Source organism: Phyllobates terribilis, unplaced genomic scaffold (genome assembly GCF_046119375.1).
Source record: "Phyllobates terribilis strain yellow unplaced genomic scaffold, ASM4611937v1 Scaffold_2__4_contigs__length_985480577, whole genome shotgun sequence".
Classification (NCBI taxonomy): Eukaryota; Metazoa; Chordata; class Amphibia; order Anura; family Dendrobatidae; genus Phyllobates; species Phyllobates terribilis.
Window position 1 is genome coordinate 885,518,741 of NW_027362762.1, and position 17,775 is coordinate 885,536,515.

The 17,775-nt window shown below is 44.0% G+C and overlaps 1 protein-coding gene across 1 annotated transcript in view; it reads left to right on the top strand.

Moving 5' to 3' along the window:
- PROS1 (protein S) overlaps nt 1-17,232 on the top strand; it is an 83,422-nt gene extending 66,190 nt beyond the window's left edge. The window contains exons 9-15 of the mRNA XM_073668180.1: nt 3,434-3,552; nt 7,726-7,915; nt 9,217-9,381; nt 11,082-11,250; nt 11,347-11,498; nt 14,009-14,240; nt 16,855-17,232. Coding sequence (XP_073524281.1) covers nt 3,434-3,552; nt 7,726-7,915; nt 9,217-9,381; nt 11,082-11,250; nt 11,347-11,498; nt 14,009-14,240; nt 16,855-16,997 — 1,170 coding nt within the window. The 3' untranslated portion in view covers nt 16,998-17,232. The remainder of the gene's footprint in view (nt 1-3,433; nt 3,553-7,725; nt 7,916-9,216; nt 9,382-11,081; nt 11,251-11,346; nt 11,499-14,008; nt 14,241-16,854) is intronic.
- The last annotated feature ends 543 nt before the right edge of the window (nt 17,233-17,775 follow it).

The window sequence follows — 17,775 nt, forward strand, 5'->3', positions numbered from 1 at the left end:
TTTCTGTATGCGGGTTATCAAGCGCTTTTCCAAGTGATTTTAGCATCACCTGGAAAAGTGCTTGACAACTTGTTCACACTATATATATCCATGCAGCCGGCATGGATTTATAGTAGTGTGACCAAGTTAGTTAAAAAAAAAAAAAAGAATTATACTCACCTTCCGATGTCCTCCCGGTGTTTTCTCCGCTGCATCCGGTCTCTTGCACTGCTTGCGGTGGTGTGAAGGACCTGCGGTGTCGTCATTGAGTCATGTGACATGCAGACCAGATTAAGGGGAGAAAACACCGGGAGAACATCGGAAGGTAAGTATAATCTTTTTTTTTTATTTTAAATTCTTTTTTTTACAGTTTCTATTGTACCCAGGTCTGGATGAGACTCTCCTCTCCTCCAGACCTGGGTACCATCCGTACATTGAACCGTGTGATATTCGCTTATGCAGATGCAGTGATGCGGATGTCACGCAGTCCTATGCAAGTCAATGGCGGCGATTATGCTGCGTGTCCGCAAAATTAATGGACATGCTGCAGATTTTTGAGCGCAGCCTAAATGCTGCGGAAAAATCCACAGCATGGGCATTGACATTGCGGCTTGTCATTGGGGACCATGGGGGACAGATTACCAAGCGTTTCCCAAGCATTTACGCAGCATAAATTCCGCAGCATGAACGCTTGGAAAATGCTTCGTGGGCACGCTGCCTTATTAGGCTGTGTGCTGTAGTTTCCAGTGCAATGGGTATTTTATTAGCAGGAGATTTACACTAGGGGACTATTTCTCACGTGCACGACAGTCCAGCTAAGCTGTGTGACCCTGCCTCCATCACTGATTGGCAGCTTGCTGACAATGCACAGTGTACACAGGAAGCTGCCAATCAGAGGTGTGGGCGGGGTTATACACAGGAAGCTGCCAGTCTGAGGTGTGGGTGGGGTTATACACAGGAAGCTGCCAGTCATGGGTGTGGGTGGAGTTATACACAGGAAGCTGCCAGTCAGAGGTGTGGGAGGGGTTATACATAGGAAGCTGCCAGTCAGGGGTGTGGGCGGGGTTATGCACAGGAAGCTGCCAGTCAGTGGTGTGAGCGGGGTTATACACAGGAAGCTGCCAGTCAGGGGTGTGAGCGGGGTTATACACAGGAAGCTGCCAGTCAGGGGTGTGAGCGGGGTTATACACAGGAAGCTGCCAGTCATGGGTGTGGGTGGAGTTATACACAGGAAGCTGCCAGTCAGGGGTGTGGGCGGGGTTATACACAGTAAGCTGCCAGTCAGTGGTGTGGGTGGAGTTATACACAGGAAGCTGCCAGTCAGGGGTGTGGGCGGGGTTATACACAGGAAGCTGCCAGTCAGGGGTGTGGGCGGGGTTATACACAGGAAGCTGCCAGTCAGTGATGTGGGCGGGGTTATACACAGTAAGCTGCCAGTCAGGGGTGTGGGCGGGGTTATACACAGTAAGCTGCCAGTAAGGGGTGTGGGCGGGGTTATACACAGTAAGCTGCCAGTCAGGGGTGTGGGCGGGGTTATACACAGTAAGCTGCCAGTAAGGGGTGTGGGCGGGGTTATACAAAGTCCAAAAGTCTGAGCTCTGCTACATCTACATCAGTAAAACATGGATTTTATCAAAACTGCACCAAGCAGCCCAGTGATACATCCCTGGAATCAGTCTTTCTTGCCCTATATTGTGCTGCTCTCAGATTATATAGCAAAAACCAGGTAAAGGCTATAGACAACTTTAACATTGAAAACATGATTATTGCATATATTAGTGGTTATCTTTAGATTATAAAATTGCACTAAGTATCAGTCTGCAATCTTCATTCATTCATGTTCAGACGCCCTTATATGTAGTTTACAGCTTGATACAATCTTCAGATGTTTCTCTTGTGGGAGTATCTGTCCCTGTAATATAGGCTGGATGTGAGTTCCATGTAAATCCAGGGTGCCGCTGTCTTCATTACTTTAGATAACAGTACAGCTTCTATCCTGCACTTATTTTCTCTGTGCTGTCCTCCTTTTTCTATGTTCTATCCTGTTTTCTCTGTCCTCACAAGATACTTTCTCCTCCTTCTCCATGTTGTGAAAATCTGTGAAACAACTCCCTCCCTTCTGCTATTACTGAAGGAAGGGATGAGAGAGCAGAAAGAGTAGTCAGGAGCAGATAAAATATTTTTGCAGATAAATCAACTAGATAAAAGACTTACAGAAACTCTACAGCAGCAAAGTGGTAGAAAAATATTTCTGAAAACTCCTTAACTTTACATTTAGAAAGGACTTGAAATCTAAAATGTAGTCTGTGCGAAGGTGTATGAAGCTTTCAAATCTTTCAAAACAGTGACGTGACTATATTAGATGTAAAACTATTGCACATAATTGGTATAGCCTGGTATTTGAAGGGTTTATCCACTGAATAACTTGGTGGCCTATCATCAGGATAGGCACTCACTATAAAATTTGTGTTGAAGTCTGCCCAGCATTAGGAGCCATGATATCAGTAGTAGTACGGTGTTTGACCGCTTTGTCCACTGATTAGGAGCAAGAGTCATGTGTCGGATGCATGTGAATAAAGCTGTTATGATTGTACTCACACCGGTAACAGAGGAGGGGAAGAATTACCAAAGAGAAGCCACTGTACCCAACTGGTCCCTGTACAGCTTATAAAAGCCCTAGCCACACAGCTAAATACACCTCCTTGGAGCTGGCTCCCTAAAAGGCTGCCAAGGGGTTTATCGTACCTACAGAGCAACCAGAGGGGAGACTGCAACACAAATCCAACAAAGGTAGAGGAAAGCGTGCAGGAAGACAGGAGAACCCAGGGTGAGAAACTAAAACACATTCACAAAGAATAGACAGGGATAACCAGAATATGTGAAACCTTCCAGAACCCTAAACATGGAAAACATGGAGAAAAACTCACAGATTTGCAACAGGAAAAACAACTGGGGCTTATCGAACAAGGTAAACCTCTAGCTAAGGAGCTGGAGCTCCAACACCTATCTAAATGGAAGTATAGCCAGCAAGTGAAATAAGTGAATGATTAATCTATAAAGTCCATCCCAAAATGTGAGAAGACAGAGACAAAAGGGAAAATGGAAAACACCTGGAGAGATGGAGAGAAGCCAAACAAGAACAGAAAACCAAGACAAAAGAAACCATCAACATTTGGACAGAGATGAAAAGGACTGTAGTCCAGTAGAGAGGGAAACCAACCATGCAGCAAAAGGTCACCGGATCGAATCCCGAAACTGAACCATGACAAAAGCCCAGTAATGCTGCAGGAGGGTCAGCACTTGATCACTGGGGGAGAGATTAGTTGAGTAGTGATGTTTTTGTTATTTTACAATATTAGCAATTATTTTAAAAACATTTCTTTATATTGGATAACTCCTTTAATAATAATGATATTTATATATGAATTCTGCTTTCTGTTTTTTTGTACTTTAGCGCATCCCTGTTTGTGTTCCACTCAATCTGGAGACCAATTATGAACTTCTGTACCTGGCTGAACAATTCACAGGGATACCTGTAGTATATCTGAGATTCAGACTGCCTGATGCTACTCGGTAAGTAAAAGAAACTACTGATTTATCATTTTCATTACTGGATTTAGGTCCCAGCAACTTCTTCTTGATTCTGTTAAAAACATGACAGTATCCTGTATTGTCACATTACCAAGCTCTTATGGATTTCTGTTCTCCCTTTGACTTAAGGAAAAAGTAGACTGCACTTATGCCATCACTCTTTTCTTAAAAATCAAGGATCTGCAGGGACCTTACAATGTGAGTTGGATGGCAGACAAATTGAAATACTTTGAGAATCATTTCTTGATTAACATTGTATGAATGAAATGTGAACTTCAAAGTGCCACTAGTGCAACCATATAAAGTCTCCCTCAGATGAACCAACTACATATCAATAAATGTCATCAATTCATGTATAAAGTGCAAAGTGGCACACCCCCGGAAGAAGCGTGGTGCGAAACGGCATAGGGGTTTGAGAGGTCAAGCTACACCAAAGGGTTGTTTTTCTACTTATTTAACTCCAATAACCACAGGTATTTTGGACCTTTGGTATTTATTTTTATAGGCACTTTGCACTTTATACATGAATTGATGACATTTATTGGCATGTAGTTGGTTCACCTGAGAGAGATTTTCTATGGTTGCACTAGTGGCACTTTGAAGTTCACATTTCATTTGGATATCACTATACATTCTTAAGTTTCATTATACTCTGCTGATAGTTCTATTTACGTGTGAGTTATCTGTAGGTATTACATTGCTATACAACCCAGCTTTACTGTGCATCTCTCTGTATTTGGAGGTTTCCTGTCCCGATTTTTAATTTTACTCTTGTTACCTTATTGTTGTTTTTAATGAAATATATATTTAAGAAAAATGTAATTTTAATGAAGCAAGAGTCTCTGTTATCCTGGCAGCACAATATTAGGCTACATGGGATGGAGTGGATATTATTGACATTATAGTGTCTAGCGTATCTTTTGACCCCTTTGGACATTTATGAATAATAAATAGAGACAGGCAGAGACTCAGATATATAAAGCGCCAAGTGGCAGTCCTGTGTATCAAATGAAAATGTGCCACATCTTACCAAAATGTAAGCTGGGAGCCCAGGCTGAAAAAAAAATCGGGTGTAGAGCAGTCCCCGACACGCATTTCGCATAATTATGGTCTTGCTTTATCAAGGGGAAGATATGATATATATATCTATATATATAATCGTCTTATCCCGTCTGTCTGTCTTTCTGTCTGTCTGTCTGTCCTGGAAATCCCACGTCGCTCATTGGTCCGGCAGCGGCCAATCAGCTCCGCGGGATTTCTGAAAAAAGATGGCGGCCGTTAGCGGCTCATCTGCGGGACGGAGATGCAGCCGGGAGATGACCGGCGCGAGGCGCTCATCTCCCGGCCGGTAGCAGCAGAAGGACCTCGATCCCGGGTGCCGCTGACCTCCATGCGGAAGGGAGGACCGGGGAGCGGCGCTGCGGGTCGGGATAATTCTGCTGCGAGCGGCCCCTCATCTCCCGGCCGGTAGCAGCAGAAGGACCCCAACCGCCGGCGCCGCTGACCTCCATGCGGAAGGGAGGACCGGGGAGTGGCGCTGCGGGTCCGGATACTTCTGCTGCGAGCAGTCGCTCATCTCCCAGCTTCTCGCAGCGGAAGTAGCCGCACAGGCAGCGGCGCTCCCCGGTCCTCACTAATACGATTCCGCTCCCCGGTCCTCACCAATACGATTCGCTGATTGGTCCCGCTCTCCGCCCGCGACCAATCAGTGATCTTGGCACTAAAGTTAAACACCGCTCTGCTGAATGGTCGTGGCCGCTGCCCGCGACCAATCACCGATGTGGGCGCCACATTTAAATAGCGGCCGCGACCAATCACCGATCTTGGCGCCACATTTAAACACTGCTGTGCTGATTGGTCGCGGACCCTGCCCGCGACCAATCAGCGATCTTGCCGACACATTTAAACACTGCTGTGCTGATTGGGCGCGGACGCCAGCCGCGACCAATCAGCGAGATTGGCGCCAAATTTAAACAACGCTCTGCTGATTGGTCGCAGACGCCAGCCGCGTCCAATCAGCGAGTTTGGCGCCAAATTTAAACAACGCTCTGCTGATTGGGCGCGGCTGCCAGCCGCGACCAGTCAGCGAGATTGGCGCAAAATTTAAACAACGCTCTTTTGATTGGTTGCGGCCGCCAGCCGACCGCGACCAATCAGCGAGATTGGCGCCAAATTTAAACAACGCTCTGATCTCCTGACGGCAAGTGTGAACGGAGGAGCGGCGCCGCCGGTCGGGATGCTTCTGCTGCGAGCAGCCGCTCATCTCCCAGCTGCTCGCAGCGGAAGTACCCGCACAGGCAGCGCCGCTCCCCGGCGAACAATCAGCGATATGGGCTTCAAATTTAAACCCCGCTCTGCTGATTGTTCGCGGTTGCCGGCCGCGACCAATCAGCAATATTGGCGCCAAATTTTAACCCCGCTCTGCTGATTGGTCGTGACCGCCATGCTTGACCAATCAGCGATTTTGGCGCCAAATTTAAACAACGCTCTGCTGATTGGTCGCGGTTGCCGGCCGCGACCAATCAGCAGTATTGGCGCCAAATTTAAACCCCGCTCTGCTGATTAGTCGCAACCACCGGCCGTGACCAATCAGCGATATTGGCGCCAAATTTAAACACCGCTTCGCTGATTGGTGGCAGTGGCCGGCCGCGACCAAGCAGCGATATTGGCGCCAAATTTTAACACCGCTCTGCTGATTGGTCGCGGTTGCCGGCCGCGACTGATCAGCATTATTGGCGCCAAATTTAAACACTGCTCTACTGATTTGTCGCGGTGGCCGGCCGCGACCAATCAGCGATATTGGCACCAAATTTAAACACCGCTATGCTGATTGGTCGCGGTTACCGGTCGCAAATAATCAGCATTATTGGCGCCAAATTTAAACACCACTCTGCTGATTGGTCCCGGCCGTGACCAATCACCATTATTGGCGCCAAATTTAAATAACGCTCTGCTGATTGGTCGCGACCGCCGGCCGCAACCAATCAGCATTATTGGCGCCAAATTTAAACCCCACTCTGCTGATTGGTCGCGTTCGCTGCCCGCGACCAATCAGCATTATTGGCGCAAAATTTAAACCCCGCTCTGCTGATTAGTCGCGACCGCCGGCCGTGACCAATCTGCAATATAGCCGCCAAATTTTAACACCGCTTTGGTGATTGGTCACGGTTGCCGGCCTCGACCAATCAGCGATTTTGGCGCCAAATTTAAACACCGCTCTGCTGATTGTTCCCTGTCGGCCGCATACATATTCTAGAATACCCGATGCATTAGAATCGGGCCACTATCTAGTATATATATATATATATATATATATACTGTATATGTATATAAAGAAATAGGTATAGTTTCTCTGGGGTTTTCCACAACTTCTTGATCTGCTTCATATGTTCCAACTCATCAGTGCAATCTGCTTTAATTCAATGCGTTCCTTCTTTGAGCAGATCTTACAATAGGTCACTTGGTGTAATGTTGATGTTCTGTTCCTCCTTCTTGTTTGGTTTTGTCCAATCTACCTCATCACTAGTCTTTAGATTTGGAGAGAAATGGAAGATCATGTCACAATCCTACTGGGGTTGGTGAAGTATTGATTTGATGCCTTGTCTGAGGAAGAAGGAGGGATTGGGCGAAACAGCATAGGAAGGAGGATCTGCACATGAAGAAGCGCAGGAAATACTATTATATTACATAGTGGATTGTTTTGATGAATTGGTACATATGAAAGGAGGTCAAAAAGTAATGGGAAAACCCTAAGAGTGAATTTTACATCTGCAGATGTTGCAGAAATTTCTGTGATGTAAAAACATCATTCAGATGAATGAACATGATTTTCAGTGAGTGGGACAGTTGCTGAACTTTCTCCAATGAAGTCTGCAGCAAACATGTGGACATCCGCTAATGTAGCCATTAATTAACCTTGAGTTTGTATGGTGACTTTTTTTTTAGGTCATACTGGAAGTTATAGTTCTTCCACAGCCGGATACCCAAAGGTTACAGGGCTCAGTTATTTTCTTTAGGGATGCATATCTGCAATATACTGTAGTTTCCTGCCCATATAGGATACTGAGTTGAACTTGATAATGAATTAGAAAGTGTCGTTGATCTTTTCATAGGACTTTTGTCACTTTGTCATTGAGGAATTCACCTTCCATTTAGGTTTTCGGCAGAGTTTGACTTCCGTACGTACGATGGAGAAGGAGTGATTCTATATGCTGAGGCTGCCAACAGCACCTCGTGGTTTCTATTGGCTCTGAGGGATGGAAAAATTGAGATTCAGTTCAAGAACGAGTTATGGACAAAAGTGACAACCGGTGGGAAAACCATCAATAATGGACAGTGGCACATAGTAAGATAGATCTTTATTGATATTTAGTAATTTTTAGTTACTATTAAAATGGAATGCAAAATAATCAAATAGTTTGACTTTTTCATTTATATTTTTAGTACGTTCATAACATTTTGATTCTACATGTGCAGTATTATATTATTGAACACCGGCCTGGTTATCTCATCGCTTGTGGTATTGCCGGACTTGTCATGTTGGCTCTTCTGTAAATATTCTGTAACGACTTGTGTTGATCATGTCGCCTTCCTTCCATCTGCCAATTCACGAAAGAGACGCCCTTACAGTTCAGGCGTCAAGTACTTTTCCAACAACCAAGAGCCCCTCACACGGCATTAGTGGGGTCTTAGACCCCACAGATTTTATTTTCTACTCTACAACTGCATTTATCACTCAGCCTGTGAGTGAAAAAATAACCTGAATATAGTAGATTAGCTAAAAGTATAGTTGAATTTAGTCTGCAAAATGTCTGGCAATTTGGAATCTTACCTACACTAGGAAAGAAATATTCATTTTAAGTTGACTCTTAAAGTGTAATTTTAAATGGGTGGTCTCACACCACAATAATTTTTTTAGGCATGGACAGAATTAAAATCATAAACTGAGCCATAATCTCCTTCCAGCGCATTTGCGGATACAGCAATTGTCACTCCAGAGATCTGCCTAGGCTCCGGAAGCAATGTCTGGTCCATTCGCAAAGAAAGATCTCATGATGCACTTTTCTAGTCACCTCACCTTTCTGCAGCCGATCACAGGCCCTCTGGAACTGCCATTGAATAGGAGCTGATCTGCAGTACCCAGCAGTAGCCACTACACCATGCCCTGAGCTGTGCTGTTCCACTACGTACAGGGTTTTTTCCAGCTGCAGCAAATGATTGGTGGGGGGTGTTAGATGTTGGACCTAATGAACATCCTGAAAACATGGTCTGTGGGGGGGGCTGTGAGGACTGGAGTTTGGGAAGCAATGGCATAGACAAAAACTTCCAATTGGTTGTGCAAAGAAATTTAGGAAAATCATTTTTGCTCATCCTCCCAAACCTGTCAGTCATGTTCAAGGCAGCTGACTTTTCCACCTGCGGATTATCCCAGCTCCATATATCCCCTATAAGTACCAAAGAAAGCAGACCGTAAAATATAAAGGCATTTTCTCATCATGTATACGCTAAATTACAGCATGGTTTTCTGCTCATAATTTTGGCAAAACTTGACCCTCAGACATTAGCTCTCGATCTGTGCTATATCCTTAGTCATCAACATTTATAGTATATTCACTTCTCCGTTCACCTATTGTCCTTTTTTTCTAGGTGTCTGTGGAGGAATTGGAAAACAGCATCAGTGTTAAGATAGCAAAGGAAGCTGTTATGAATATCAACAACCCCAAATATCTGTTTAAACCCATAAATGGTATTCTGGAAACCAAAGTCTACATTGCAGGATTACCACGGAAAGTAGAAAATCTCATTAAACCGGTAATTTTAAGGAATGTCTACACTGTAATCCTCTTAATTATAAATAACTTAATTGACGGCATACCAAAAATAAATGAGCTGGAAATCCCTCAGAAGCCATGGTAGCCACCTGATCACCCAACTGATATCATGCCTCCATGTCCTTCATGTATGCTAAAGTATGATGGATTTGCTCTCTTAGTTTGCACTATAAAAAGCATCTCAATAACTCCTCTCCCTCTGCTGAATGATCCTATTAATCTCCAAAAAGTAGAAAAGAGGGCAAATGTACAAGAGGAATACGACTGCACCAGAGGCGTAGCTAAAGGTTCAGCTCAAGGGGTGGGTAAAACTTCTGAGTGGGCCACTAACCAGGTAACCATGTTTACAACCACAGTGGCACACCCTAATTGTAGATGACCATTCTGTTATTGAAAATAAATCTCCATACAAAGACCAACACCAATATTACCCCCTCATGGTGACCATACAGTGATAGGTACCATTTCTGCAGAACATACAAGAGATTACAATGCAACTGTATATGGTGACTTACAGTCCAATACTGAGCCACTGCTGCTGACTGTGTCCCTATTGCTGCACCTGCTATGTGCCACAAAAACAGTATTCCTTTTAGTACCCCACATAATAATGTCCACCACTGTGTCCGTTAAAAAAAATATTAATGCCCTCTGCAAGTGCCCTAGAAAATGGTTCTCACATTTTGCCCCCTAGAAAGTAATAATGCCCCCCTTGTGACACTATAACAATAAGTGCCATTTAACATTTAACAATGTCCCCTGAGTCCCTCCCTGTCCAGCTCCCCTATGCACAGTATGATGGGCCCACAGCTTTCCTTTTACAGAGTATGATGGGCCACATCTCTTCTATACATAGTGTAATGCCTTCTAAACTGTTTAGTGCCACTGCACAGTATGATGACCCCATAGTAGCCCCCACATTGTATGATGGCCCCTTAATAGCCCCCACATTGTATAATGGCTTCTTAATAGCCCCCACACTGTATGATGGCCTCCACACTGTATTATGACACCCTTCTTAGCCCCCGCACTGTATCGTGGCCCCTTACTGTATGATGGCCCCACATTAGCCTCTACACTGTACGATAGCCCCACCGTAGCCCCTACACTGTATGATGAGCCCCACAGTAGCCCCCACACTGTATGATGGGCCCCACACTGTGTGATGGCCCACTTAGTAGCTCCCACACTCTACGATGGTCCCCATATTAGCCCCCACACTGAATAATGGCCCCTTTAATAACCTCCACACTGAATGATGGCCCTCCTAGTAGCCCCCATTAATATGATGGCCTGCACAGTAGCCCACACATTGTATGATGGCTTGTACAGTAACCCCACACTGTATGAGGGACCTCATAGTAGCCTCCACACTGTATGATGGCCCCCTTAGTAGCCCCCCACACAGTTTTGTTTTTCAATGCTCTGTTTCTGATCTTTTGCTGCCCAGTCTTGGACCTTGCCTTTGACCATCCATATGTCAAAACTTTGTCTTACCCCTCTGTTTATGACTAGGTCTCTTGGTATCTGATCCCGGACCTCTTAACTACCCTGTCTCATGGCTTGTCCGTGAGTAGTGACCCAGCGTCACATTTGTGACTCTGCGTCACAGTAACACTGCCAAATACCTCCACTGATAGATGGACAACACCTCTTCTTATTATAATCATACTGTTATAGATTAACCCTCGATTAGATGGATGCATTCGTGGATGGAATTTGATGAATCAAGGAGCCCTGGGGGTAAAAGAAGTTATTCAAGAAAAGCAGAGCAAGCACTGTCTGGTTTCAGTGGAGGAAGGTTCTTATTATCCGGGTGGAGGAGTGGCCCAGGTTAATGTAAATTACAGTAAGTAATTAAACGTGCAGGATTAGGAACCATGAGGAATGCTATAGAGTTTGTAGCAATTCAATAATATATTTAATTTCTTATATTTCTCTACAGCTGACGACACATCAGCTGAAGGAGATTGGTTAGTAAATGTTACCCTGAACATTCGATCATCTACCAGCACTGGGGTGATGTTTGCCCTGGTTAAAGAGGAGACTGTCCCTCTAGCATTAGCTATTGAAGATAAGTCACTGGATATTGTACAAGTAAGATTCAGCTTACATAGTTCTAGATTTCGTGTTGTGGTGGTAGGATTGGGCTTTAGAAGGGTTTAGACATGATCCATCGCTGCTTCTGTATAACAGTTTTCCAGTCTCCACTAGTTTCTACTTTCTGCTTCTGTTTCAACAAAGAGGAAATACCCATTCAGCTAATTTCTAGTTGAGGCGATCACTGATGCAGCCAGTGATTTTATGAACCGCCATTTCCAGTGTGTTAAAACAGGACCAAAAAAGTTGAGACCAGCGAGGATCAGGTAAGAGTGGAATGGGAGCTCTTAGGATGCATGAGAGTGAGTATTATTTCTTTCCTTTTTTAACAAGTTGTCACTAGAGTTGTTGCGAATCAATTTGCAGGACCTGGTCCATCAGCTAGGTGAATAATCTGTGGCCGCTGTAAAAGAGATCTGAGAACCACCTCCTATCCCCGGCAACCGCGGCTCTTCTTTTGATTAGCCGGCCTGGTGACACATCGCCATTGCGGTGTGACACACATGTGTCGTCACGCCAGACAAGCTAATCAAAAGAAGAGCTGCGGATGCCAAGATCTAGGACGCGGTTCTTATGGCTCCCGTCCGTCGGCCATAGATTACTCACGTGCTTGATGGACGATGTTCTGTAAATCGATACACATCAACTCTATTCTGAGCCCTTTTAAAAATACACTGCTCAAAAAAGTAAAGGGAACACTCAAATAACACATCCTAGATCTGATTGAATGAAATATTCTCATTGAATACTTTGTTCTGTACAAAGTTGAATGTGCTGACAACAAAATCACACAAAAATCATCAATGGAAATCAAATTTATTAACCAATGGAGGCCTGGATTTGGAGTCACCCCCAAAGTTAAAGTGGAAAAACACACTACAGGCTGATCCAACTTTGATGTAATGTCCTTAAAACAAGTCAAAATGAGGCTCAGTATTGTGTGTGGCCTCCACGTGCCTGTATAACCTCCCTACAACGCCTGGGCATGCTCCTGATGAGGTTGCGGATAGTCTCCTGTGGGATCTCCTCCCAGACCTGGACTAAAGCATCCGCCAACTCCTGGACAGTCTGTGGTGCAACGTGACGTTGGTGGATGGAGCGAGACATGATGTTCCAGATGTGCTCAATCGGATTCAGGTCTGGGGAACGGGCGGGGAGTCCATAGCTTCAATGCCTTCATCTTGCAGGAACTGCTGACACACTCCAGCCACATGAGGTCTGGCATTGTCCTGCATTAGGAGGAACCGAGGGCCAACCGCACCAGCATATGGTCTCACAAGGGGTCTGAGGATCTCATCTCTGTACCTAATGGCAGTCAGGCTACCTCTGGCGAGCACATGGAGGGCTGTGCGGCCCTCCAAAGAAATGCCACCCCACACCATTACTGACCCACTGCCAAACCGGTCATGCTGAAGGATGTTGCAGGCAGCAGATTGCTCTCCACGGCGTCTCCAGACTCTGTCACGTCTGTCACATGTGCTCAGTGTGAACCTGCTTTCATCTGTGAAGAGCACAGGGCGCCAGTGGCGACTTTGCCAGTCCTGGTGTTCTGTGACAAATGCCAAGCGTCCTGCACGGTGTTGGGCTGTGAGCACAACCCCCATCTGTGGACGTCCGGCCCTCATACCACCCTCATGGAGTCGGTTTGTAACCGTTTGTGCAGACACATGCACATTTGTGGCCTGCTGGAGGTCATTTTGCAGGGCTCTGGCAGTGCTCCTCCTGTTCCTCCTTGCACAAAGGTGGAGGTAGTGGTTCTGCTGCTGGGTTGTTGCCCTCCTACGGCCCCCTCCACATCTCCTGGTGTACTGTCCTGTCTCCTGGTAGCGCCTCCAGCCTCTGGACACTACGCTGACAGACACAGCAAACTTTCTTGCCACAGCTCGCATTGCTGTGCCAGCCTGGATGAGCTGCACTAACCTGAGCAACTTCTGTGGGTTGTAGAGTCCGTCTCATGCTACCATGAGTGTGAAAGCACAACCAACATTCAAAAGTGACCAAAACATCAGCCAGAAAGCATTGGTACTGAGATGTGGTCTGTGGTCCCCACCTGCAGAACCACTCCTTTATTGAGGGTGTCTTGATAATTGCCAATAATTTCCATCTATTGTCTATTCCATTTGCACAACAGCATGTGAAATTGATTGTCAATCAGTGTTGCTTCCTAAGTGAACAGTTTGATTTCACAGGAGTTTGATTTACTTGGAGTTATATTCTGTTGTTTAAGTGTTCCCCTTATTTTTTTGAGCAGTGTATATTTTATCCATTTAATGAACCACAGAATAAAAAAAAAAATAATAATACATTTATTCCATAAAATTTCATTAAGTTGGCACCTGGTGATACAGAATTTCTGTTACTCCAGCATGTGATAAAAATTTGTCACAATCACTGACACAGGTCCTGGGGAATGAATGGCAGGTCATGGGCAGCATGATATATCTATTTAAATACTCTTATTTAATATATTCCTTTAATTTAGATACTGTGTATATTTTCCCCTGCAGGATATCATTGTCAGCATTCAGAGCACTACAGTGGCGCGACTCACAACCAAAAGAATATGTACTGACAAGACTCTATCCATAAGTTTTACAGCAACAAAGTCCTCTATGGAAATAACCTCCAGTTCCTATACTGACATTAGTTACATAGGCAAGGAAGAAATGAAGAAGCAGCTAGATATTTTGGACCAGTCAATGAGAGGCCAAGTGGATACATATTTAGGAGGCATTCCTGGTATGTCCATAGCTCTGCACCCACATTGCGGATAATTTCCTTTAAAGGAAATCTGTTCCACATTTGACCTATCTAAACTATTAATAAGGGCATATAGGTTTTAGACTGCTGAGGAGAGTGATCCCTGTATGTCTCATATCAGATGCTTTGTTGTTGAGAAATCATCTTTTATCACTTTATATAAATGACCTCTTCCAGGCTCTGGGGAGGACACTGCCTGGAAGATAAATCTGCCTCCAGAGATTATTTTACATGAAGGGGGAGTTACCAGTGTGATGTGGGATGGCCGCCCTCTGCCGTCCTGATCTCACTGCAGAGCTATGTGTGATTATACCTGACACATCAGCAGGCTCCCCTCAGCTGCAGCCTCCATCTCACAAGCAGACAGGGCTGCAATATTGTTACAGTACAGCAGAGCTCAGAGAGCTGCAAAAAATGTGTTTGCAAGAAGACAAATTTAATTTCTCCTGTTCTGTGTTAGTTACTTGTCTCACACTGGTAACTCCACCTCATGTATAATAATCTCTGGAGGCAGAGTTACCTTCCGGTCAGTGTCCTCCCCAGAGCCTGGAAGAGTTCATTTACATATAAGAAAAACGTGGATTTCTCCATAATAAAACATCAGATCGCACATATCAAGGTATCACTATATTCAGCTTTCTATGCCCTTAATGCCCATATAGACGGCCTAGGAGGGTTGATCCTGCTGACAGATTCCCTTTAAATTTGCAGTTGATAACAGCATTGCCCTTTGTAGTTTCCTATCTCGTATGGCTTCTATATACCTGTGATTTCTTCGAAGGCATCAAAGAAAGTCTGTAGAAAGTGTCGATCTCACAGATGATGTTGGGGGAAAAGAAGGATCGAGCAAGTTACATTTTTTTGTTCTCAGAGAAGATAAGTCACTGCCATATTTGTCTTCCAGCAGCTTATTCCCCTCCCCACATTCAGGACACATGAAATCTCGCCCAAGTTGAATTTTCATATGTATGAAGGTGGATGGGGATAAATCTGTCAGGCAAATGAGCATTTGACCTACAGCTGTTGAAGGAGAGGCACTTTTAGACCTTTTCTATATGATTCTAAAAGGACAGATTGGAAATAGAAATATTGGTAATATTATATTTAGCTAGTAAATGTCATCTTTAAAAAATTATTATAAGTCAACATTTTTTGTAGAGAAAAGAAAAACTAAAATGGATAGTTGACTGGGACTGATGAGGTGCCAGATTGTCTATTTTTCTGGAGTTTTGGGTATTTTACTACTATCTGGAGTATCACCAATCACCTGCAAAACATCTCCTGCCCAATTATCCATGTCATGCTTGGAATGCTTGAGCCCAGCGGGATTAGAGGGATTGCAGTTCAGGAGCACAACAGTCCCCGGCCGCCCAGCTTCTTGCTTGCTACGCTGTTGATGATTGACAGTTTGTAAAAAAGGCATGTCTGCGCCTCTGCCTTGACTGTGTGCTCTCCAATTGCTTGCAAGCAGGTGAAGATTTACCTCTGTAGCATCAGAGGGGCACAGGAGCACTGAAGCTGATCAAATCCATCAATCTGGCCAGCCTTCGAGCAGCGTTTACAAGCTCCTTTGAAGAGAGTTAATAAGCTCTGTGCCCCTTGCTTAGGAAATCAGCCACTTCTGATAGCGTAGGGCAGTAACCTAAACAAGAAGCAGTAAACTATTAAAATGAAAAATCACAACATTCTCGAAAATGGAGAGAATTTTTAATAAGACATAAATTGCAAATTTGCTTGTTTTTGCAAGTATTTTGTAATTTTACCTGTTAAAGAGCTTGAGAATAACCCTTCAATTATTCCGATAGCCCTCATTCCATACAGAATATGTGAACTTTTGATTGCATTGTAATTGGTACTAGGTTAGATGGGTAATTTGTGGGTCTTCCTGTTGAATATACAGTCATGGCCAAAAGTTTTGGTACCCTTGAAATTGTTCCAGAAAATTTAGTATTTCTCCTAGAAAATTATTGCAATTACACATGTTTTGTTATACACTTGTTTTATTTCCTTTGTGTGTATTGGAACAACACAAAAAAAAACTGAGAGAAAAAAGGCAAATTGGACATAATTTCACACAAAACCTCAAAAATAGTTCAGACAAAATTGTTGCCACCTTTCCAAAATTGTGGTTAAACAACTTTGTTTCAAGCATGTGATGCTTGTTCAAACTCACCTGTGGCAAGTAATAGGTGTGGGCAATATGAAAATCATACCTGAAACCTGATAAAAAGGGGAGAAGTTGGCTCAATCTTTGCATTGTGTGTCTGTGTGCCACACTAAGCATGGAGAACAGAAAGAGAGGAAGAGAACTGTCTGAGGACTTGAGAACCAAAATTGTTGAACAATATCAAAAATCTCAAGGTGACAAGTCCATCTCCAGAGATCTTGATGTTTCTTTGTCCATCGTGCACAGCATAATCAATCTAAAAAGGATATATTGCTGAAAAACAAACATTTCCTCTAAACTACCATCCTAAATTTAAGCGTTTGTGCCATATGGATGTGCTGTTAAGGCTTAATAGTGAAGAGGGGTTGCAGAAGTGGAATTATCACTTAGGTTTTATGTCAATAACACCGTGTCTTTTATTGTTAGATATCCCAGTTACGGCTACTCCAGTCTCTGCCTTCTACTTCGGCTGCATGGACGTCACCGTTAATGGAAATCTGATTGACCTGGATGATGCTCTGCTCAAGCAAAATGACATTCGATCACATTCCTGTCCTTTAATTTCATAGAGGGACTCGTCATACAGTATTTTTATATTTTTGTAGCATCTACTACTGAATTACCAAACTTCCGTGACTGACGAGCGATGTGCCAGAATTGCGTGTGCTGTTTCTAATACTCTGTACTGTATCGTGTGCCGATCATAATTACTTTATATTTTCAATTTTATCAATATCACAAGAAAAAAAACAAGAAAATGTGTAGTATTCCATTTATACCAAGTTAAACGTTTTATAGATTTTTTGTTTTTGTTTCTTATTTTCAGTTATATCTATTATGATTTATGACCAAGAAAGGGTCTGCAACACTTTCATTCTTGGCATCTATACGGCCCAGCAGTCAGAGCCCCAATCATCTCACTTTGGTGAAATAGCAAAATGCTAATTGGTTGGGTGATTTTATTTTTATTGCAACATAAAAATCATCATTATTGGCTGCACATTACTCCTTGTGAACAGTGAATGTGCTGCAGATTATGTGCTGTATATGGGGACAGAATGATCATGTTATCACTTCTTCTAAACGGGTCTTTAACGCATTCATGACATACGACGTTCATTTACGTCATATGTCATGTTACCGATTTTGATGGGTGCTCGCACGCCGAACCTGCATCTTTCCTGGCAGATGATGGCTGTTAATATGTCAAGACTTTCCTCTCTCCTACTCTGCTTTCATTGGCAGAGCCTCACAAGTGTGTGCCAATGAAAGCCGAGAAGGAGAGAGGAAAATCTTCTACAGTGCGCTCGATACTGGGCTGTGCTGTGCGGTGAAACACTTCCCACA